The sequence below is a fragment of the Falco rusticolus genome, chromosome 7 (assembly GCF_015220075.1).
Source record: "Falco rusticolus isolate bFalRus1 chromosome 7, bFalRus1.pri, whole genome shotgun sequence".
In the NCBI taxonomy this organism is placed as follows: Eukaryota; Metazoa; Chordata; class Aves; order Falconiformes; family Falconidae; genus Falco; species Falco rusticolus.
Window position 1 is genome coordinate 34,897,041 of NC_051193.1, and position 23,559 is coordinate 34,920,599.

At 40.6% G+C, this 23,559-nt stretch overlaps 1 protein-coding gene across 2 annotated transcripts in view; it reads left to right on the forward strand.

The window, feature by feature from the left end:
• Nucleotides 1-23,559, forward strand: part of DDHD1 (DDHD domain containing 1) — a 67,505-nt gene that overhangs the window by 5,474 nt on the left and 38,472 nt on the right. The window contains exons 2-3 of one of the 2 annotated variants that reach the window (XM_037395559.1): nt 10,264-10,437; nt 18,656-18,757. In XM_037395559.1, coding sequence (XP_037251456.1) covers nt 10,264-10,437; nt 18,656-18,757 — 276 coding nt within the window. The remainder of the gene's footprint in view (nt 1-10,263; nt 10,438-18,655; nt 18,758-23,559) is intronic. The other variant, XM_037395560.1, reaches the window with a different exon arrangement.

The window sequence follows — 23,559 nt, forward strand, 5'->3', positions numbered from 1 at the left end:
AAGGCTGTTTTCTTAGTGGATTTTTTTTAAAATCATGTGCTTGTTTTGATGTAGGAGGTAGATGTTAGCGGTAAGATATGAAACCACTTGTACCTCAGCTGCTGGTGGTTCTTTCTGCACTGTCAAGACTAAAACTACATTTCAGAGTCGTAAGGTGCTTCTCTGCCATCTGCTTTGTGCAAGAGGCTTGGGTGCTTGCACCTTTCCTAGAGCTGGCAGGATAAATTTGAATGCTGACACTACAGACTGGGAACCCTAAATCCATCTTGAAGCCCCACTAGACTTGCCTGGCTGATTTAATCAATGTCTGGTATTTCTTCTGAGTCTGTGTGCTTAGTTTATGGGTTTTGTTTTGTATTCTGAAACAGAAATAGTTAAAACAGATTCAGGAGGCAAGGTGAAAATTGGGGGCTTAGAATCAGGAGTTTATCAGTATGTTTGTGGCTCGCATTTGTTTTAGACTACACTTAGCAGCAGAAGATAGTTGCTTTACAGCATGCTTAGAACATTGCTTTTGGTATGCTGGGCAGTCTTTGAACTCAGTTGGTACAATTTCCTTTGTGTGAAGGACCTTTCGATCAAAGACTGAATTCCTGAATACTGTCTTCTTTGCTTTTCTCTCAAGGTATGTTGTTGTTTTTTTTTTCAAATAAAATACCGATAGATTACATGGCAAGGTAAGGCATTACTTTTACTACTCAAAGTCTGCCCTGGGTTTTACTTTTCTGCTTCTGTTCTTAACATACTATCCTTCCAGACATATCTGGTAGCTTAGTTTTGGCCAGCTCCTTCCTGACTAGAAGGCTTCACACACATAGATGAAACAATGTGTAGGTTTGCAGTGCTCTGCGTATTAAATCACACATCACTTTTTGTTGTTGTTGTTGTTGTTTATGTATGTTCTGTTTATATTTATGGTCCCTGGTACTTTTCCTCCTTTCAGTAGAGAGAGAGCTTGTGGCATTTAGGATGCATGCACGAGAACAGGTGGCAAATGTCAGCGCTTCACTCAGATGTGTCTTTGAGGGCAAGTTTATTCTGTGTCCTCAGCTTTTGTTTGTGACTTACAAGTATTATTTAAGCAAAACTAATCTGTTGTCTTACTTATGTAAATGATACCAGAATCACAGAATTGCTCTCTGGTGTCAGCTACAGCAGAGTAGCTAAGATGGAGTCAGCTTAGAAAGTGAGATGTGCTTGCCCTTTGATATGGTCCAGCATTTGTTGCTGCTAGATGTGGCCAACAGGAGGTAAGGCAGAGATGCAGGGAATACTTGGGTTACAAGTTCTGGGGGACAGGGTGTTACCTACTGTAACAGAGAAAGCAGAAAATGTTTGTGGGATGAGAAGGATCAGGAGTTCTGTTCTGATGTAATTCCATCTTGAATAATTTGACTGTGGCAATATCAAAGACATTGAATGGGATTTAATTTGGAGGTGATGGAACTAAGTTGAGGATAGATGACAGGTGGATTTCTGCGCATACATGTGGCAGGGGGAGATGCCGTCTAGGGAAAAAAAAGTACTGAAGGCAGAGAGAGACCTTGGGCACAGTTCCTTTTTGCCCCAAGAGGAGCATGACAATCTGTAAGAGCTGACACTGTATAGGTTAGTAAATAGAAGGACTGGATGGAAGAAAAAAATTTGCAAAAAAGCAAGAAATTAAAATAAGAAGCATGAGCAGTTCTTTTGCTGGTATATCTGCAGGGCTTGAAAAAGTGAAGATAAGAAGTAGTGGTTTTGAGTGTTGGCCAGAGAAAAGGTCGCTTTTGTGACCTTTTTGTGGTATGTTCTGTTCTCAAACAGGTTGCAAGCAGCTGAAGCCACACTAGAGTGTGCCTGGTGTGGAGCTGAAAAGCAGAAGCTTCAGGAGTTTGTAAGTGTTATAAATAGCATGGTTAGCAAGTGCTGGGGTGAAGGGAATACAAGGTGCAAGTGGGATCCCAGGCAGTGATATTTAAGGTGAAAGAAACTAAAATCATGGTGGTTTTCTGGGGGACAGGGTAAAAAAATGTCAAGGAATAAGTGAAATCTGGGGATGAAAGTATAGGGGAATCTGGAGTTGGGGTGGAGTAGACAGAAAAAGGAAGCAAGGTTAGGAGAGTGGAGAAAAAAAATCCCTGCAAAGGAGAAGGGATTTTGTGCAAAGGTTATTGTGCCCTTGAATATCTCCATCTTGTTCATTAGTGGTAGGTCTGAGGTATGCACAGGAAAAATCTTGCTTTTTTTTTTTTTTTTTAAGATATTCCTGTATAGGAACCTACTGGCTCAAAGTGTATGTAGGTGATCGCTGCTGCTCGGTGCTGGTGAGAGCTTGCTAACAAAGACTGATTGACGAGCGCCTGTCAGGAGAGCACACACACTGAGCAGAGAGTGTGATTGTGCAAAAGTCTCGTGACTTCCAATGGGATTTGAGCATGTGCTTACCTTTTAGGAGGTACTCACATGTTTGTCATGTGGCACAGTTGCTCTTTTGTGGGTCAGTTTAGCTTTCATCTCATGCGGTTTCAAAAAATGCAAGTTTTTCTGGGGAGAAAAGAGCTGATAAGGGACTAGCTCCTACAGCTTGTTGACTCCAGCCGCAAATACTGCTGGTGGAAGTGCTTCACCTCAGAGTACTAGCAGTGAAATTTGGCAAGCTATTTTAATTGATAAGAATCCAATAAAAAATAAAGCTCTAAACTTAAAACTGTAGCCCTGTTTCATGGTTGAACACTCCGAAGTTTTTTTGATGAGCGTTGCCTGCTCATCATTGATGTGGCTAGTAAGGCGAGCTTTAGGATTTTGACTTGGCCCATTGGGTTCAGGTCTGTGTAAAGAGCACTTGTAGAAATGTTAATTAAACTATTAAACCAGAAAAACCCTTCTTGAAAAACATGATACACCCTGTGTTTTTGGGTGATACATAGCAATTGAGATGAGAGATGACTTTGAGGGCATTAATCTCTTTTTGAGGGGTTCCTTCTGCATTTGACATTTGAACCAGCCCCGAAGGTCAGCCTTTTGTTGTTGTTTGGGATTGCTCAGTTCATAGTGCATACTGATTAAAAGTGGTTCAGGAGAAAAACAGAAGTTGTTGCTTGAATACTTCAAGTGGTCTCGGTAAAACAGGGGCAATTCACACTCGCAGTGGAGCAAAGCACGTGTTCCTTGCTGCATCTAATGTTGAAGCAAACACGGCGGCTCGCATGTGTAGCTGCTCTGTAGATCAGAGTCTGGGAAGAAAATCGCATCTATGCCAATCAGATTGCTCTTAATGTGCTTAGTGGCTGTGAAAGTCAAAAGTAACTTCCACCTGTAATTTTGAAATTGGTTTAATAAAGCAATTTGATGGACCAGCAAAATAATAATCTTTACTGCTCAGTGAATGAAATCTCTTTTCATCTCAGATACTGAATAAAAAATAAAAGCCTGGATCTGTAAATTCATGTAGCTCTCTTTAGTTTTCTGAGACCGGGATTTCACCCTTGAACTCCTCTTCAGGTTATGTTGTTCCTTTTGAAAGAGCAGAACAGATTGCATGTGTTTGTAGTTAAATGAAGGAAGGTCACCCGGGCTGCGATTAAATGAGTGGCTCCATTTACTTGAATGTCACAAAACCTACTCTATTCTGAAATAATATGTTAGGGAATAGCTAGAAAGCTGTAGAGCATTAAGTTATTGGGGAAAAAAGAAACTCTACAAGTCAGTTATGTTACCTAGCAAACATGAAATAATGAAGTTGTAGTTTGGGGCTATTTTATTATAAGACCTGCTTGTTCACCCAGCATGCATGATCAAGTCCCTGACTGTAAAACACAGGAATCTTCAGTCTCACGATGAGTTTCTATAACCACTTGTTCTCATAATAAGGCTTCCTGTCCTCATGAGTTTTTTGGTTTTTTTTTTTCCTTTGCGAGACTCTACAAACCTAACCACAAGGAACTTAAGTAAGAGGAACAGTTCTTGTCCTGCAAACTGCACTCTGTGCATTTGCACTGGCAAAAGTAGAATCTGCAAATCGTTATGGCTGTAGAGGCAGCAGTGGCCATGGCTGCAGCGTAGGTAGGAGGCATGCTGATGGTCGAGTAATACCCATCCTTATAATTAACAGTGTTTGCACTAGTGAAAAGTCTTACAGGCAGAGCAGTAGTTAATATACCCAAAGTATGATTTTCGCCCAGTTAAAATAGGAACAGATAGAAAATCTTACAAAGTCTCCAACAGTACCCTGCATGTTATTCTGGAATACATTTACTTCAGTGGCTCATGTCAATGATCCAAGTTCTTGTGTGTATTACAATTGCTAGGAGTGCTGTGCTCCAGGATGATGTTCAGCACTTTTCAGCACTTTTAGCAGGCCTTGGGAGGAATAATAAAAAAAGAAAAAAAAACCAACAAACACCACACCACCAAACTCTTTTTTCCTTGGTAAATCCTTGGTAAATGTGTGGGCACTTCTTTATTATTTAAATAGCTTTCAGATTGAGATGTCACATATGGTGGCCTCACTAGTACGTTCAACTTGTGCAGATGTAATCCTCATGCACTGCAAATTGTTTGCAACTGTAGTAGTAAGGAAGTCAAATTTAAGGAAGGCAAGTTACTACACTGAAAAGCAACTAGAGTTGGCTGCATTTTATGAGCTTGTATTTCTTGTTCAACCTTTTGGCTTTGGGCTTGGGGAGCTGGGAAATTGGGATTGTCAGCTTCAGCAAAACACTACCTTTAATTTAAATTTCTGAGCCTTTGAATATTATATTAACTTTTTAGATCTGATTTGTGGGTAAATTATTACAGGTGTCTTCAGATTATGAGTGAGTAGTGCCAGAAGCACCTTAACCCTGCTATCTCAGCAGGACCTCAGCTTTGAAGCAATGAAACAGAAGTTCACTGGAATCTTGCTCTTTTATAATTTTATTCTATCTTGTTTATCTTCCAGGTTGCATGCTAGCCGGTGTTGGTTTTTCCAAAGCAGTCCTCCTTTTGGCTGCTTGTTTAATAACCTTTACTTACCATCTCTGTATCATTTTAGGTTTTCAGCGTTTTGGTTCTGATTCAAGTAAGGTGAAAGAGGGTTATGTGAGCCACAGTTTGAGCTGTACAATATTTAAATTCAGGTGTACACTGTTTCAGGCAGTGTGGTGGAAAGAAACAAGTGATAGCATTGATGTAGTAGTAAAAGAAGGAAAATGAAGGCAAGTTCTGCTCACTACTTTTCATACTGTGTTCTATGGATTAGTTAACCTTTGCATGCAGTTTATATTGGATGTGATCACACAGTTTAAAGATCTTCACAAAAAAAGAGTAGCTGAGGTATACGTATATAAATTACTGCATGTATACTACATGTTGCATATATTTTTTTATTTTAACTTAATTTTTATTATTCATAGGATTTAGGTGATTATCGTAATGCAAATTGTTCATGTTCTCACATCACACCATTAATTACAGCACTTGTGTTTTATTCTTTGGATTTTCAGGAAAAAAAGACCTTTTTGTGTAAAAATAAATAAATCCTTTGTTGCAGTCTAGATCTCTTAAACTAATTTCCTCTAAAAGCGGTAAAATATGTACGACTAATTAAAATGAAGTGCCTTTCATCAGCTCATAATCCCTGCCGTTCCATTCAAATTTATTTAGAAATTCTTGTCCAAATAAAACATGCAAGTGTATAACCAGTCAAATATATCGGTATCTTTCAGTCTGAAACACTGCCAACTGCAGATTATATGGCATAAGACTTAAGGCAGTAAAGAAATCAAGGCAAATCCTTTTCTAGGGATCAGGATTGTAGGGACAAAGTTAAATAGCACTTCATATTACAGAGCTGGATTCTATACTGGTAAAAAAAAAAAAAGCTAAATTACAACATGATGTAGATATCAGTGTATTTGATTCTCCCATAAAACAAAAATAACTGAAAGAATGTAGTTTAAGCTTTCTAAAACTGTCTTAATATCCAAGATATGAATGAATTTGTTGAAGATGGACAGGAGTGAGTGAAATTGGGTGTTAAAATGGCGGTTTTAGTTCATCACTTTTTAATGGTGATTACTGTAATAGCTTCCATCAAGTTCTGTAGGTGAATCACAGAGATACCTTTAAGCAATAGCACATATCCAAGATTAAACCCAGGGATTGTGTTCATGAAGGTGTGCCTTTACTCTTTCCCACAGTCAACAAATTATACTGAAAAATCTCCTCTTGTGTTACAGTCACACTGTTTCCCCACCCAATGCAGATTCAGTGTAATTACCATTAATATACCTCTCTTTCTTCATAACTGAAATGCCACTTGCTTTTGAAGCTGGTGACTTTTAGCACCAATAGGTTCTCGTCATCGTTATGATTGGACTTAGACTTTGACCTGGACTGAAATCCAGCATTAACATGCTTCTAATATTATAGCCATTGTTGTTCAGTTTTAAAAACACAAATGTTAATGGGAAGTTGTACTTCCCCACTTTACCGAGCCTCCTCTCTGATGAGAAGGTGAAATGGTTCTTTGTGAGCTGTGATCACAAATTTGATTGTTTTGGTTCTGAAAGACAGTGTTCGCTTTTCTTAAAACTAAACTGCTTCTGATGGAAGGAAATGTTACTTACTTGCTTCCTCAACTAGGTGGTTTTCTCTGGAGGTTTCCCAGTAGCACCGTGATCAAACCTGCCATCCAGCTGGCAACGTGAAATAAGACAAGCTTGCAGTTCAGGGTGCTGTGGCTGCACACATAGCATGCAGCAGTTTAAAGGAGAGGATGAAAAAAAAAAAACCCAAGCAACTCCTGGGTCCCCACTGAGCTGTGGAAAACAGAATTGCCTCACTCAGGTTTTAAAACCTTAGTCTGAAAACAAAGCTCCATAATAATCTGTCTTTGGATGTGAAAGTGATTTGTATTTCCATAGAAACATCCTATGCAGACCGTGAGCCAGGTATATTAGATTATCCCAAACTAAACTGTCCTGTAAAGATTTTACAATAATTTTTTTCTTGTTTCAAACATGCCAGTTTTTCCTGGCTGAGCCTTTCTGGAAAAGGCACTGCCCATCTTATGTTTGGGAGCTGCTCTTGAGTGTTACAGTCTACTCCTGTAAAGAACCACTACGAGGAAGTTTCCCTCAGGCAAAAAGAGCCTGAAAATGTTTATTTTAGTGCTTTATGCTTAGAATTTTAGAAATCTGTAGGTGGAAATTCCCATGTGAAAAACTTAAAGCCCTTCAGAACTGAAAAAGAGGTGTCTTGTATTCATTTAGTTTGGAGTACAAAATAGTATTCATATGATATTTTTTTAAAATATCTTTTAATGTATTCAATGAATGGAGCCTCATCAGAATGCTTAGTGAAGAATTAAGGAGTTGCTTACAGATTTTCCCAGCAAGGATTAACATCTGACATAGTAGTGTCATTGCTTCAGCAACAATGGGATCCTTTATCTGCGCTTATGTATTATGTGCATTTTGGTTCTCCCTACAGACAGTGCTTTGTTTGTAAGGGCAGCCTAACTGGATCTGTGTGTATTAGCTTTACGGAAAAATGCAGATACCTGACAGGCGTAAAATGTAAAAAGTTAAGACAAGTGCATGATGAGAAGGTGCTGTATACAGTGACAACTAATGCTGCCGTGGTTAACTTTAGTTCCATGAAAGCTAAATACTCATTGATGGGGTGTGGACTCCAAAGTTAGTTTAGATTTTCATAAACAATTGAATTTTGTATGTAATTTGTAGTGACTATTAACTTCTGCAGTGTAAAGCCACTCGGACCTTTTGTTCTTCCGATATTTGGGATTAGTTTTCATTCATTAACCATGCCTTTTGAACACTCCAACCTCTTTATTCATCTGATGGATCATCAACATCCAGAATGTTAGAAATTCAGTGCATAACAATTGGCTTCTCTCCGGAATAGCTATTTTAGCAGTGCAAACAGAAGTTGAATGGCAGAACTGGGTCTTGCACTACTTCTGTCTGCATTTTGATTAGGCCAACAAGACCCGAGTTGTCTGTGTTATATATAGGCAGAGCTGAGGATGCAGGAGGGATCAAAGAGTTTGAATGGTGCTCTGGGGGACTTGGGAGGGGTGGACTAGCATGCCTGATGCCTGCTGGAGGAACCTGGGATCTATGGGAAGTTGGGATGAGAGAGACTGGCAGTGCTGGGAGCCATTGTTCTGGAAAATTCAGTCTGTATTGTGCCACGTGTGTATAGAGGGGTTGCTTGCAGGATTCCCAGTCAGGAGAATGCTTTGGTAACTGGGAGAGCATGTGTCCCAGTGTGAGCACTTGTGAGAGTTCAGTAGTCATCTGTGCTCCTTGCTCCAGATCATCTGCTTCCAGCATCTGCTTCCCTCCCTGCTGTGAACTTTCCTGATATTCATCTTTCCTTGCTGATTGCTGCAGGACCAACTGAAGGATGCCATCACCCCCAAGTGTGCCCTCCTGTTACAAAGGTGTAGTTTTAAGAGCTTATCATCATTTCTAGCACTGTGGAAATAGTGTGTTCCTGTAAATCTGTTATCAGAAAGGATTCAGAATCGGCTTTGGAACATTTTGAATGTTACTTGCCCTGTGGGGAGTTTATTGCAAGGGGATTTTCCTTTTACATTCATAGCTTGTAGGTGCAGTGATCTGAGAGGTGACGAATTCAAAATAGTTTAGAGGTTCCAAGTAAATTATGCAGGTGCTTGGAGTTCTCATCTGTAAGCAGTTAATATAAAAAATACTTCTGGTATATACTAGCGCCCACGGGCACAGTGAACACTAGTGGCATGTCTGTCACGAAGGGCAGTGCAGAGACTTTTGAACCACGATCAAGCTTAGCAGGACGTGCCCAGTTGTGGTGCAGTGCTCTGTGAAGCAGATGCTTTCATGACCTGAGCTAGTAGCTGTGCTACCAGGGCGGTGTGACCGGGCTAAAAACCACTGCCCTTGGCTAGGTCCCCTTGCCCAGCTGCGCTTGTACTGGGCTGGTGGTAGATCAGATAAATCCCTTCCTTTGCTCAGTAATTCTGAAATCTCCATGCTTTCTATTATTTCTTGTTTGTTTTTTACCTGATTTTCATTTGCTGTCTCTTTGCATCTATTGTTTCTTTTCCAAGCTGTCCTTACCAGCTTTTTTTCCACCTTCCAGGTAGAAGCAGATCTTTGACTCGTAGAGCCTATTTTTTACCCCATCTCCTTTTTTAAGCCTCTTCTTTTGTGGCTGAGTTCTTACCTGCTTCGGAGAACTTGTGCCATTAGTATGTACACACACGAGACGTTTGCATCTGGCTGGTCCTCTCTATACATGGTCCAACTGCTCTGGGGTCTCAGCAGACCTGTATCTTTGCTGGCCCCATGAGGCCAGAGGTTGGGGTCTTACAGGCTTGTGGAGCACAGGCACATGTAATATTTCTCCTTGATTTTCCAGGCGGAGGAGGAGAAATTCTGAGCTGAGCTACACTAGATACTACTGTCTCAGCTTGCTTGCAAGAATGGGAATAAGAAAGAGAATTCTTGCTCCCTACAGTCCAGTAGTTACTGTGGGTATCAAGCACAGTTTGATGAAGAATTAAGCACCAGGATACATTTTTCAGAGAGACTTCTGTCACGTGGACAGCACCCAGTTTCCTCGATTGAAGTGCCAAAACTGAAACTAGAATGGCAGTGACAGAGAACAGCCCTTGGTGAAAAACTCGTTTTAATAAAAAAAGCCCTTTAATGTCTCTTAACGATTTCTTTAAAATCATCCTTTCTACTAATTGATCTGTAACTTGGATTTTGTAAGTGCAGTTCCCAAAGGAAAGAAGACTCTGCAGGCAGGGTAATGGTGAGTGGTTTTGTATCTCCTCATTCTGCATCCTTTCGGTAACTTTGAAACCAGTGGTTGTTATCAGTCAAACTTTATAGAGGAGCATGAGTCTCACAATGTTCCTAATTTTTTGAAAATTCAAGGTAACTGGGTAGAGAGCAGTACATCCCAATAAAGCTGGACTGTTGTTAGAACTTAACCCTTAACAAATTTTGCAGAATTTTCATCTTTCTGTCCGTCTCTCACATCCTGACCCTGAAGATTTGGCCGTGTTAGCTCAGGTGTTTGCAGATTAGTACTACCTTCACCACGCATTTCAGCCCCATGGGAAGAGCTGGTGGTGTTACTCGAGGTATTTGTGGTTACCTTGTTAGCATCCCCAGCAGTGGGAGTGTGTAACTTTTTCATCAGAACACCAAACAGAATTCCCTTTCCTTCTTATCTACTGTCAGTTTGTGATTTGTGCATAAAAAATCTCTTGTTTGATTTCAGAAACGGAAAAGATCCCTGTAATGCGTGGACAGTGGTTTATTGATGGTACATGGCAACCTCTGGAAGAAGAAGAAAGTAACTTAATAGAACAGGAGCATCTCAACCGCTTTAAAGGCCAGCAGGTGCAAGAGAACTTTGATATGAAAGTATCAAAACCTGTTGACGGGAAGGGCGGTAAGATTGTTTAGATCACTATTCTTACAGTATGTTTTCTGGACAGTTGGGGTCTGGTTTTCTTAAGAAATAATGTGATCTGTACTGGTTCTGCACCCTACATAGTGAGGAACATTGTTACAGGCATCAGTTTGCTCTCCTGTTTTTCAGCGCATCTTGATGTTGCAGGATTTCCTGCTGCAGTGCATTTGATGAATGCTGCAAAAATTATATTCGTGGATAAAGTCCTTCTTCCCATTTTGCTTCACATTTCATATCTTTTAATTGTGTTTGCAATCGCACTTGCAAAACTGAAATCTCTTGGTGTGACAAGAAGAGTCAGTGCCCAAATGCAAACTGGTTATTAGCTCTCTGGCCAGCGTTCCTAGTTCTGCCCTAAAGGGAGTACCAGTTTTACAGATCACATTTCTTCTTCCATTCTTGTTCAGTCTGTGAATTCATTGAAGTAGTTTTCAGCTATAGTAAATCTTGGGCATTCATTCTGTTATGGAAGTCCTTATATTTTAATGACCAGGCTGAGGACATTCAGTTAGTGTTCCTGGGAGTCTGTCACATGCACTTCACATTTTTAAGAACAGCCTTCTGAAGTTACTGATCTGTTATTTAATGTACACAGTTGAATTGGTTGCTCAGGGTAAGTATAGCACAGTGAAAGATCAGTATTCTTGGCTTTGGCACTTCACTTCTGTTTGTTGGTTGTCCCTTGGTGAATAATCTACAAAGCAAGAGCTGCAAGTACAGAGGCTTCACAATATATTTTATTGTAGGGTTTTGGCTGTGTTATTTTTCATAAAGCAGCTTTATCTTAAACTAGTTAAACTACAACATTGTACAAAGCAGTTACACAGCGTAGGAATGGTTGTGTTTTGGCCATGAACATGGAGGAGTTCTTTTGTGTGAACTGCCTGAACACGCAACTAAAAGCTTGTTAATAAATTGGAAGCAAGGCAGTATTCAGGGTACTTCTATAATTACTGTAAGGAAAACCAGAATATCATTTCTTGACTTAAGGAGCTTTTTCAACAGTACAGAGAGTAGTGAAGTTTCTAATTCCCCTCAAAGCTAGTGAGGATTCTGTGAATATTTTTTTCTTCTATTTAAAAAAGACCTTTTCCTCTGGCCAAGTCTGCAGTACTTCTACAGTCTTCTGCTTTAACAGCTTTGTCAAGTAGGTGCATAAAATGGTGTGACCTCTTGAGCCACAGCACTGTGCCAGCACAACTGCCCTTTTGAAAGGCACTTTTACCTGTATTTCCGTGTGTTTGTAGTTATTTATTGTTCCAGTGTACTGGTACAAAGCTCAGCTTTGTTACTACAGCTGCAGCTCTGCTGTGAGTGCAGTGCTGTTTGTGGTAGGCTCGTATGCTTTTATAGGAAAAGCACATCTTTATGACTGCTGGGTGCTTCCAGCCTTTGGTAGCTTAACTTCTGATGGAAGGAAAGATGGCTTCATTTATACTTGGGTTCTCCTTAGCGAGTAAGGAAGAGAGGTCAGGGATTTTTAGAAATAGTCTGGTCTGTGGAGCAAAACTTTTCAGATTTGAGGTTGGTGAGATTGGGGAGAGTGCTGAGAAGGATATAATCCCTGATACTTATGAAAACATAAAAGATCAGAAAAAGGAATTCCAAATTCAGGCACCAGTGCCTTTTCTAAAACTGAAGTTAAAAAAAAAAAAAAAAGGCAAAGCAAAAAAAACATACCACAAAACAACCAAAACCCCAAGCTATGTATGGAGTCACTTCAAAATGGACCATGTGTCAAGACACCAGTAACTTTCAGTAGGGGTTGGTTTGGGATTTTTTTTGTGTAGTAATAGAGCTGCAGGAAAATTATGGCTAACAGTAAGTGTGAAAAGTGGTTTTCTCATTATAATATGCCTCTCAATACATCCCTGATCAGCTGGCATCCCTGATTGCCATCTGCACATGGCACTGGGAGTTGCTTTACAATTTGCATTATTGCTGATGAAGTAAACACAATTAGTTGGGGAAGTGCTGAATTCAGTTTGTAGATGTCTTAAATGCTACAGATTGTTGAAATTGTATCCTGTATGAAACATATTTTGGTCCCATTGACGTTTACAGGTAGCTGTTAAGACTAGTGAAAGTGAATAGATCTGTAAATATCATTGGGAAGCTAAGTAACTCTTCACAATGCTATGATAAAGCACCGTAAATGAACAAAAAATAGCCATCTCCTCTAATTCCTCAGCAAAATTAATACAATCTGCTGTCATAGTCGCTTTCCTATTTTTCTTATACTTTAATAATTACTTTCTTACATGAATGTGCCAGTTGCCATCATGAATAGCAAAAAACCAGCTTGTCAACAAGCATCTTGTTGATATGCAGTAGACAAACCTGTCAGCTCTTGATGTGACCCCAGCCATGCTCTAAATGGTGGCAGGAGGCTGAGAAGTTAGGAGCAGCTTCCGCTTTGCTCGTGTTCTGGATAATTTTCTTTTATTGACTGCTATCTCGGGGTAACGTATGATATGCTGGAACTTAGTATCCAAGACTCAGTTGACAATATACATGCAGTTTAACCATACTTCTTTCTTTATTGTCCTCTGAAATCTTTTTGTGAAGGAAATGGAATTGCTAGCGAGTTTTCCAGGTGTTCAGCCCCTTCAACTTTTGAGCAGCCTGCCCAGTGCATTGCTGGCGATGGAATCACCCTCTTCAACCACAGGGCAGGTGATGCTGCTTCCCGTCTGTGTGTGGAGTCATCTGTACAGATGAGTCCGTCTTTGCAAAAACCGATAGTGAGCACTGTGTGCATTACCTGTGAAGGGTAACTGCTCAGCAAGCAGTGCCTGTCTTCTTTCCTCATGTCTCTAGTTTTGAGGTCCACGTTAGGAGAGTACACTTGCATCTAGAAAAGATTTCCCACTCCAGCGATTTGATTTATTAATTCTGCTTTTGGGTTGCAGCATGTTAACAGGGAAATAACTAAGCTTCATCCAGAGCTTTTGTTGATGATAAGATGTCTGTGAATAAATGCCCCATTATTAAACTCTTAATCCAAGCAAACCTGCCTCTGAAAGCGCAAAATATTTCAGAATAGGGGTCTCCAACCTGTGGCCTGTAAGTAATACAATGCCCACGCTACTTCCAGTGTCATTTGGGAGCATGTGAAGCTGTAGATGCTGACGATAACAGAAAGCACATGACAGTCTTTAGGTGAATGATGTTCTCAAGTCCTGTTTTCTGTGGGGCAGCCTGGACACCACTGCTTCAGCAGGAGATCCCTCTGCTCATTTTAGAGCAGAGGGATGGTATTTTAGTTTTCATCCTTAAAAAGTATTTAATTTCATGCCTTGCAAAATGGGCTGCATTTATGGTTCCTGATGTTGCTGACTCCTGTTGATGCCTGATCATTTTCAGTGGTCGGCTGAGCTGTTGGTCTCAGCAGTGGCATGACTTTCTCAGGGATATTATTTGTTACGGCACAACACAGGGATGGGGCACTTTATTTCTTAGGGCTGTCCAAGCAGGTTAATGCAACCTTTAGATTTTCCATATCTAGTTGACCTGGATTTGTCTCCAAGAAGGTTATGTCCCATAGGAATTCAGAGACATGGTTCCCAGGTACCATAGCTCTATCTGCTGCTTACAGAAAGTCAAAATTTCTGAGATTTCTGGAGAGATACTTTGTTCTGAATGTGTTGGCATCTCTGAACACCTCCATCTACACTGACCAGTGAACTCTGAAGTGCGGCATGGACAGGAGGTGTTGGCATGTGACAGCTGACACCCCAGACCACCATGGACCAGGATGTGTCAGGAAGGGATGCTGTGGGCATGAGCCTCTCCCTTCACTGACTCTGCCTGAAGGTCTGCCTCCCGAGGTGCCCAAAACCAGGCCAGAGGAATGCTGCTGAAGTCCTGGTGCAAACAAATATTGCAAGGGCATCACCCATCTCCTCCATAGCTTGACCAGGCTCTATTTCACACCTCATCACACCAGAGTCTACTTTGATCCTGGCGAAATTCCATGTATGTTTTTTTCAGTTTAAATAGTTCACTTTATTGTTGATAAATACAGGAAAGGGCGTTACTATTCTGTCTTCTAAGTCAGAGTAACTGATACAGCTACAGGAGGAAACCACGCTTAGGGTGAGGAATTATTGGTTTGGCTGCGTTTGGACTGCACTGTTGTGAAACTGAATGTCAGCAGCCTGCGTTTGAATTAATGCAAATCACAAATTTTCACAAATGCAAATCTGCATATGGGCAGATTTCAGGAAGGCATCTTCTGGCTTGTCATTACATAAAGTAATTTTATTAATTTTTCTGAGCAGTTAGTCAGCACATTGTCATTTTATAGGTGTATTGAGGAGTAGAGCTTGGCATCTGCTGCTCAAGTCTACGCTAAAAACAGCTGACTGATGATACCTTAAACCCCTAAATGAGATGCTGCACTGCTGTAACAGTATATTTGGGCTTCCAGGTCTGATTTGTTGTTCTGCTGCGGTGTTGGTAGTTAGAGGGTTTGAGGCCCTCAAATTAATTTTTCTGGTACTTGGTTTTTTTCATCCAGGTAACACTAGGCTTTTTAATATATTGGCTTTGCTTGTCCTTCGTAAGAACAATTTGTTCTTCAAACTTATCATACATAAATTAGTATCAACACAAGATGCCAAGTGACATTTTCATGTAAATTCCTAGGTTCAAAATTTTGAATACTTGAATCAAACTTCAGCCCTTTAAATGTGGAAATATCAGGGGTGTTTATTTGATCACACTGCGAATGGGTTATACCCTTGTGCCTTTGGCAGAAATACTGGCCTTTCTTGTATTGTATTCACCCAGTGATTACACTCTACCATTCTACTACTGTAAAATAATTCTATAAATATTTCCGAGAAGAACCTAGGTTATAGCATGTGTTCTGTAAAACAGTATTTCAGTTGAAACCAATTTGAAGGGAATACCGTAATACCTTTTTAGCAGTTGATAAGCTTAAAACTTACAGAATAACGTAAGATTTAGAAACTGCTTTTTATGTGTACTGAGGCAGACAGTGAGTTCAGGATCTACCAAAAGTAGTCTGTTAAAGGAGCAGCATTCTCAAGAGATTTCATTAGTATCAAGTGCCATTGTAAGATAAAACAAGACTGTGAACTCAGATCACAGAAGATGCTTAAGGGTTCTCAGTCTAGATATTCTGCTAACAGTATTTAACCATAATAACGGCAGTGATGTTCCGACCAAGAGCTTCTTGATGGAGGGTCAAAGTCTCTGCTTCAGTGTTGACTTTTCTCTGTTGCTTTGTGGCCAGAGCCCTTATATGCCTTGCAGTGAGTTCCTCAAGCACAGAAGAGCTGTTAGCGGGCAGATGCCCACCGCTTCAAGTGCAGGGAGACGGTCAAGGATGGAGGAGCAGCTTTTGTCACAGTCAAACTTTCAGCTAGAGGTTTAATTTGTGAGACCCACAGCTGCCTGGGACATGGTAAAATTGCCTTCTGTCTAGTGGTGATGGTACCAAACAGCAGAGCAGGAACAGCAAGTGCTGAGCATGCTCCTGGGAGGTAGCAGGAGGTGATACTTCCCACTGCTCTAGGCTAGCCTGAGGGCTAGTTCCAATTCTTCCATTCAAGACCACTGAGCAGTGGTTCAAAGGGTACATCATTAAGTGGTCCCTGGTATAAATAATATCCTCTAACAGCTTTAATGTTTGCTATCTCTACCTTAAGAACACTTAGTTAGCTGTTGCTATCATAAATACAGTTGAGTACCTATCATCTGTTGCTCCATCATCTTTTTCAGGTATATTCATTTAACTGGGGTGAAGTGAAGCTGAAAGCTCAGTGTGTGTGATAGTAAGATAGGAAGAGACATAGTTCATTGTATTTGCACAGAGAAATAGATGCTCAAAATTCAGCTGGAAATTGCCTGAGCAACCTGATTCAAACTTGAAATTGGATCCAACTTAAAAGTTGACCCTGCCCTGTGTAGAGAGTTGGAGCAGATGAATCCCAGCAGTCCCTTTGACACAAATTACTCTGTGATTGTTGCAGCACAAAAAAGCTAGTAGGCTGCAACAAGGCTTTACCGTTGGTCAGATTCTACCAATGTGCTGTATCTCCTTCCTCCAGAGGTCAGAGCACACTGCTCCTCCTCCATCCAGTCCCCTCTCCCACACTCCTCAGGGCTATTTAACCACTTAGCAGGAATGAGCTACAGCTGCACATCATCCATGTCAATCAGCCCACTGCCGCTGAGGCATGGCCACAGCTGCATATCATCACTGCAAATCAACCCACTGCCTTCGTTCCTCTACATGTGATCAAGTCTATGATTCTGTGATAGATGATAGGAAATGTAGAAAAAATCTTGTGAGTCAGAATTATTTTTTTTTAATGCATTGATTTTGAAATGGCAGAAGTTTATTAGTTTTTCTTTTCAGAATTTCAGCATGGTCTTCTTAGATGCCAGAGAAACTAGAAAAGTTGCATTATGTTGTTTTGGTTTAGATTTCACATAATGTTTTCTCTCTTCATAAAAAGTTTATATAGATTTTTGTCCCAGCTGGCTGAATTAACCTGTGGATGGGAGAGTCATAGTCATAGCATCAGAGAGTCATGCAGATCAGGAGGGATCTCTGGAGACGGTCTGGTCCAGTCTCCCCGCTCAAAGCTGCGGTGTCGGTGAGAGTGGGTTGCTCAGGGTATTTCCAGTGGGATTTTGAATATTTCCTACAGTGGAGACTCCACAACCTCTCTGGGCAGTCTGTTCCAGTGTTTTACCATCCTCACAGTGAAAAACATTTTTTCTTATACTTCTCTTGAATTTCCTGTGTATATTCTTCTCGAGTGTTGTATTGCCACAGCTAGTAAGATACTTTACAGACTAAATTATTCCATCAAGTCCCAAGTACAGTAGCTACGAGCCTAAATTTCCTCTCCCTTAGAAAACTCATGTGCAATAGTAATATACCTCACTTGCATCTGTATTAAGGCACCTGCTGACAGAGCTGTTAGCTGAGGGTGTGAAGTGGCATGATCCTGGACCAGTGTTCCTGGCCAGTCAAAGCCGTTGACACAAGCGTGGAGTATCATTCATTTGTACTGGCCTAAGTTACTGGATCATGGAGTATTAACTACTCCTCGTGTTTGTAAGGGAAGATGTCATTCAGTTGCATTTCTCCCCACTCTCCAGCAAGCTAAATTATTTCAGGTAATTTCAGCTAAATTACTTTGTGGATTTAGAAGCCAGGCTGGAGCCTCTTGATTTCCCACTGGATTTAAACACACTCTCTTGGCTCTATCAGGTTTTTGAGGCTACAACGTTTTGAAATTAAAAGACTATTTGTGTGAGTGAGGGCCCACAGAGCAGTAACACAGAAGATGTAGATTTGTAGGACCTCGCTTTCAGTGTTGCTCAGGAACCCCCAAAGAAGCATAAAATGTGTTCATCATCGTCATCAAGAGTCAGTACAAGTCCCCTCTTACATAAAAGTGGCAAAAGCAGCTTCTTCCTGCTCACGTAACTTTACCTGCTACTTAGCAGCAGCTTTCACTTACCTTAAAGTATCTCTTCTGTAATCACACAGCGCCAGTATTTAAAACCCTGAAAAATAATCTTTTGGATTGCTGTGCAATATTTTGGTATTCTCACGAGGAGTGAAATAAGACAATTGAAAGTCTAATGGAAGTTACAGGCTTGCCTTACCATCAAGGGGAAGCTCAGCAGCAAAGCGTGTGTGCTGTTGCATCGCTGTGAAGGCAGCTTCTTGAGGACTTAACAGGGTAACAGTAGGACATTTTGTCTAGTCTAACATAATAATGTTCTTAGACTCTTTGGGGAAAATAATGGAGCTGTGCTTAAAATTGAGTTGTGTTTTCAAATGTTTATTATATATGTAAGAAGGGTTACTGTGTTCTACACGATACCAAGTAGAGTGATTGTGCTTTTGTACACGTAAATGCAAAGGCACTCGGTGAATCTGATGATGCTGTGCCCCAGCTGTCTTTTACTAACACCTATAGCTGTGTTGTGGTGTCATAACTGTGTATGAAGAGTAAAGAAAGTGAATTTGGATAATGTGACCTAACGCTTTGGCTACAAAGCCAGGTTTTTAAGTGTACATAGATACAGAGAAATATACTTTTTCAGGAAATGTGACAACTTTTTTCTAAAAATGGTAATACTAATTTAAAAATTACATCCCTTTTAAAAATTTTACTTTGAAGCTCAGTGTTTTTACTTTTAGTTCTCCAGTACCTCCTTCCCTTCTCCCTCCCTTCTTTGTTCAAGTGGAGAGGACATAAGGAGAATTCAGATGCTGCATGTCTTAAGCGAAAGCATTCCCAAGGTACAGTAATTGTAGATTTCTTTTTTGTAGTACTCCTGACTTAGGAAGCTTTAGATTCTAGTTTGCTTATATCAGTTAAATGTGTTAGATTTACATGCTTCAAATTCTTGAGCTGTATTCATGCCATTTCCTTCAAAAGGGAAGGAAAAAGCATCATAATCTTAGAAGAAAAGTAGAAGCATTGTGAATCTTAGAGAAAAGTAGATGCTAACAGTATCATGCAGTAATCCTTATTATAATTATTTGTGACTGTGATGAAAACAGTACACATTTGTTTCTTACACTCTTTATATGTAGTTTGGCTTTTTTGATAAACTAAAAACTTTTTTAGTATCACAGCAGACCTAGTACAAGATAAATTATGTCAGAGAAGGAGTGGAGGGTTTATACTAGATAATATTTTGCTTGCCACTTTTTTTTGGTTAACACATGCATCGTTAATTTTATGTTATAAATTATTTTTACTGCAATTTTTGTATGAGTACTGGAATGAAATGAGACTTTGGACATACGATATAGAAAAGGGGAAGCTCTATAGAGCACATGATAAAGGGTGCTGTGTTGCAAGAAACAACTTTGAACTTTGCAGCAGCTGATGTGCACTTTTGTTTCAGAAAGTGGAAGTAGATCTTCCAGGAGCCATGAATGATTGCAGAAGGCTCAAAAGTATTTGTCACTGATCTTTCTCTGCCACTGCTAAAGCCAGTAGTGATTAAATTTTTACTGACTTCAGTGACGGGGGAACCAGACTTCTGAAAACTGCACCCTCAATTTAAAATTTAAATGCACATAGTAGTTTTAGAGTTCTTCTTGCCATACCATACATTCTTGTAGCTCTGGGAATATTATAAATGTTTGCCTTTTGACTTCCTTTAATTATATTTTTCTATAAGGATGTCCAAACAAAAATGTCTGGAATCAAAATGTTTAATAGTAAACCTTTTTCTGCCTCTTCTTGCACATGGAACTGAATTCTGTTAAAGGTAAATAAGTGCAACTACTGCCTTGAGCAGTAAGAAAGGACTTCTGCATTCTATTTTGTGGTTGCAACTTTGAAATTATTTTGGTTTTTTTCTCTTTTTCTCCAAATCATGTTCAGTTGTGGTGATGAATGTGTTTGCATTAAAAAATTAAAAGGAGATGCTTATGTAACAAAATAGTGACATCAATGAATTAAGAGGTGGTGAAGTGCAATATAAAAATGACAGCAATGTGAAACAGCTCTTTTTAATTAAGAGCAATAGCCTTTTTAATGGTTTTGTGTTTGTCTTTTAAGTAAATAAGAAAGGGTTTTAAAATCCACAGCTGTACATCCGGTTTATATAGCATAACTTCGGAGTTGTTTAAGAAAGGACAACAGCAGCCACATTATGTTCTCAGCTACCTGTATGATGTGGCAGGCTTTTGTGCAGAAACTACTGTTTAATGATTGCAGGAGAGACTAATTTAAAAATCCTTGAAAAAAAAGAGGGCAGAAAAGGTTTTTGGACAGTATGTATCCTTTCTCTGGTCTTTAGCCTGACTGGAATGACAGTGCCTTTGTGGCAGAGATGGAGGCAATATCAGCCCGTAGCACTTGAGAGACGCTTTCCTCTAGACTGATTTTGACTTGAGCATCGTCAGACTCTGGTAGAAGAGAGTCACCCTATGCTTTGGTTTGGGCAGGTGGGTGAAAGTATCAAGTGAAAAACCACCAGTGCTTACCTTAAAAGGTATTTAATTTTAAACTGTTGGCCCTGTGAAATGCCATGTTCAAGTGCCTGTCTGTCTGCACTTGATGCTGGAGGTTGGTGTTCAGCTCCTCAAGCACTTGAGCTGGGAGGATGTGTGCACTGGCAGTGCATGTGCAGTCTGCACATCCCCAGCTCCTCCATGCATTTTGTGCTACGAGCATAAAAAGTAGTGCAGACTTTCTGCTCCTCAGTTACTCTCCAGTTATTTTGACTCAAGGTGTGTTTCTGCAGTCTAATTGAGACCAGGTTCTTCAAGGTTTCGGGAATATGTATTCTGTATTTTTGTTTACTTCTTCATTTTTCATATTTAAGCTTTTTAGAGGGAATTTTCCCTCTGTGTTCCTCTATCTCAGTGAAGCTGGAGGTTTGTGTGATAGTAACCATTGCTTTCTTCAGGTGAAAGAATGCCTTTCTTGATCCCTCTCGCTTCCCCTATGCTTCTCTCCTTGTTCTTGCATGGCTTGCTCACTGCTGTCTAGCATCAGGCTGTCTTCCATCTTCAGTGGGGTACTCTGGGTGTCTGTCTTGGTTGGTATTCCTGAAAAATGTTGTATTTCTAGTTCCCAGCTGCAAAGGAAACCAAAATTGGTCTCATTTTCATGGGCTTGGCCTTCAGTCCCAAACTAGAAAGCTAAGCAGTGTGCAGAACACCTAGGGTTTTCTGCAACTGGGGAAGATGCACCTATGGAGACACCTGCTAAGAAAGCTGGGCATGTTACCAGTGTCAAAGAAGTAGTTCATGTGAAAACAAAGCTGCAAGAAGTCTAGTCCAGAGGGAGATGCCTGTCCCGTGGTTTTACAGGAGACCTTTCATCATCTGTGCCTGATGTTCGGTGATGCCATAGGCACAGTTATCTTGGTGAAGCTCAGCAACATTCTAGCCTGGTGCCCTGGAAAGAATCTGCAAATGTAGAAAGTGTGCTTCTGAAGGACCCAGAAGGCAGAGGAATGAACATGAAGAGCAATCCCCTGTGCCATACTCACTGCCTAATCTGAATTCTGCAACTTGGCTTCCTCAGTCACACTACGACATGCCTTGGTGACTTCCTGACACACTGTGACATCGCTTGATATGCAGAGCTCCTGAGTTGTCAGTTTGACCACCTCTACAGCATGCAAGAGTATATGGACAGTTACCATTTGTTCTGCAGAGAAAATGTAAATCGTGTTATCATCTCATCATCTTCAGGAAAACATAACTTTCTCTTCCTCATGCTCAGTTTCAAAACAGCAGTGGCAGCCCTTGTTATCCCATACCTGGAAAGCACAGTTTGCATATTTTGATTATTTTTTTTTTTAGGATGCTAATTTTCAGACTGCTGTCAAATCCTCTCCAAAGACACTTTTTTGTTCCCTGCCTCACTATTAACACACCCTGGGACTGTGAACCACAGCAGCTCCTTTTGGTTGGGCTCTTTGAGAGCCAAGAATGTCTTCACAGTCATCGGCACAGTGTTGACCCTCATTAAGATGTACCTTATTGCAGGGCAGTTTTTTTTACCTAAAGAGTATCTTCTGTGCATAATGACAGAGAAGCACTGTCTGTCTGTGCCTAGCTATGCATGCAGACGTGACTTGTGGATCATTTAGCCCTGTGACTGATCTCAGCTGGGCAGCTCTTCTCTCAGCTGGGTTTCTGCTGTGCAAATCTGCAAGGGTGTGCCATTTTTCTCTCCCCAGACATTGTCGTCACTGGGACAGATCCTTATGTAAGGATAGAGGAAGCACAACAGTAGCCACAAGCTGGGGTGTCACTCCTGTTTTTGAAGGGATATTCTTGCATGCCTGGAGCTCAGGGTAGTAGATTTTCCCTTATTAGGGGACTTCTGTTGTGCTGGTGGACATCCCATCTAGGGTCTGAGGATGAACAGACATCCCAATGTTTATATAAATTAAAAAAAGGGAAACAAAATCTCAACCTACCTCAGTAAGAGGGTGCTCTGGTCTGTGGAATGGGTGCATTGATCCTCAGGCAGACTTTTTAAGTACTGCATCCCATGGGATTTAAAAAGAGTGCCAAGGTGGAGCACCCAGCTTAGTTTGTCTTGACCCAGGTGATTCTTGTTAACTTTTAAAGGAATGTGTCTGCCCTGCTTGGTAAGATAGACACCCTGGAAGTGCTATCCAGACTTGTGCAAAATACTGAACTGGACTGCTGGTGCCTTTGAAATGTCCTGCAGCCACTGTGATTGAGTCTACCGCTGGTTTGGACTTTGTTCTGGAGTGTGCACATGGACAAGCACTCAAAAGCAAAGCAGTGAAGGTGATGGTAAACAAAACTTACTAAGACATGCAAAATAAAATGTAAACATGTCAATTAAAATGGCAAAATTTATCATCTTACTGGCAAATGGGTAGATTCTCTAAAAAGAATTGTCTATATGCGTGTTCTGGATTGTGCCACTTCCCTAAAATTCCTGATACTTTGTGGTTGAAGGAACACTGAGAAGCAAGGACAAAAAAACACTTTGTATTTTGTTTGTTGGTTGGGTTTTTTTTGTTTAATGGGTGCTGGGTAGAAAGGAAGGGTGTATAGGCTAGGTGCTGTAAAAAATGTATCTGGCCTTGAATGCAGTGTGTTACATTGACAACACATGTCAGAGAGGTAAGTTACTCTGTTGTCAAGAGACAAGGAAGTTTGGTCCTACTGAAGGCTACTGGTAGTTTCATGTGGTGCCTGTGTTAACAGTAGACCAGATTTTTCAGCTTACCTTTTGAAGGCATTACTAAATATGCAGAGAAGTAGTGTTGGATGTTTCATTTGCAGTTCCTCAATGCTTGCATGCCTTGTAATTGATTTCAATGTGTCCTTCAGCTTAGGTGTTTTTGAAGAGCACCATAAGAGTAGAAGTTAGGAATTTGTTCTTCCCGAGTGAGAATAATTCATGCAGGGTGGGGAAAACCTGCTTCTTTCTGTATATTCTTTCCAACAGAGAGGCTGGACTTGATTCCAGAAAAAGTTCGAGGATTGCTTCTCCATCAGCTGCCTATTATGCCAGTGGTAATAAGTGACTCGGCCACAGGCCTCTCCATCTCTTCCTCTGCATGCTCTGGACCTTTAGCACAGTG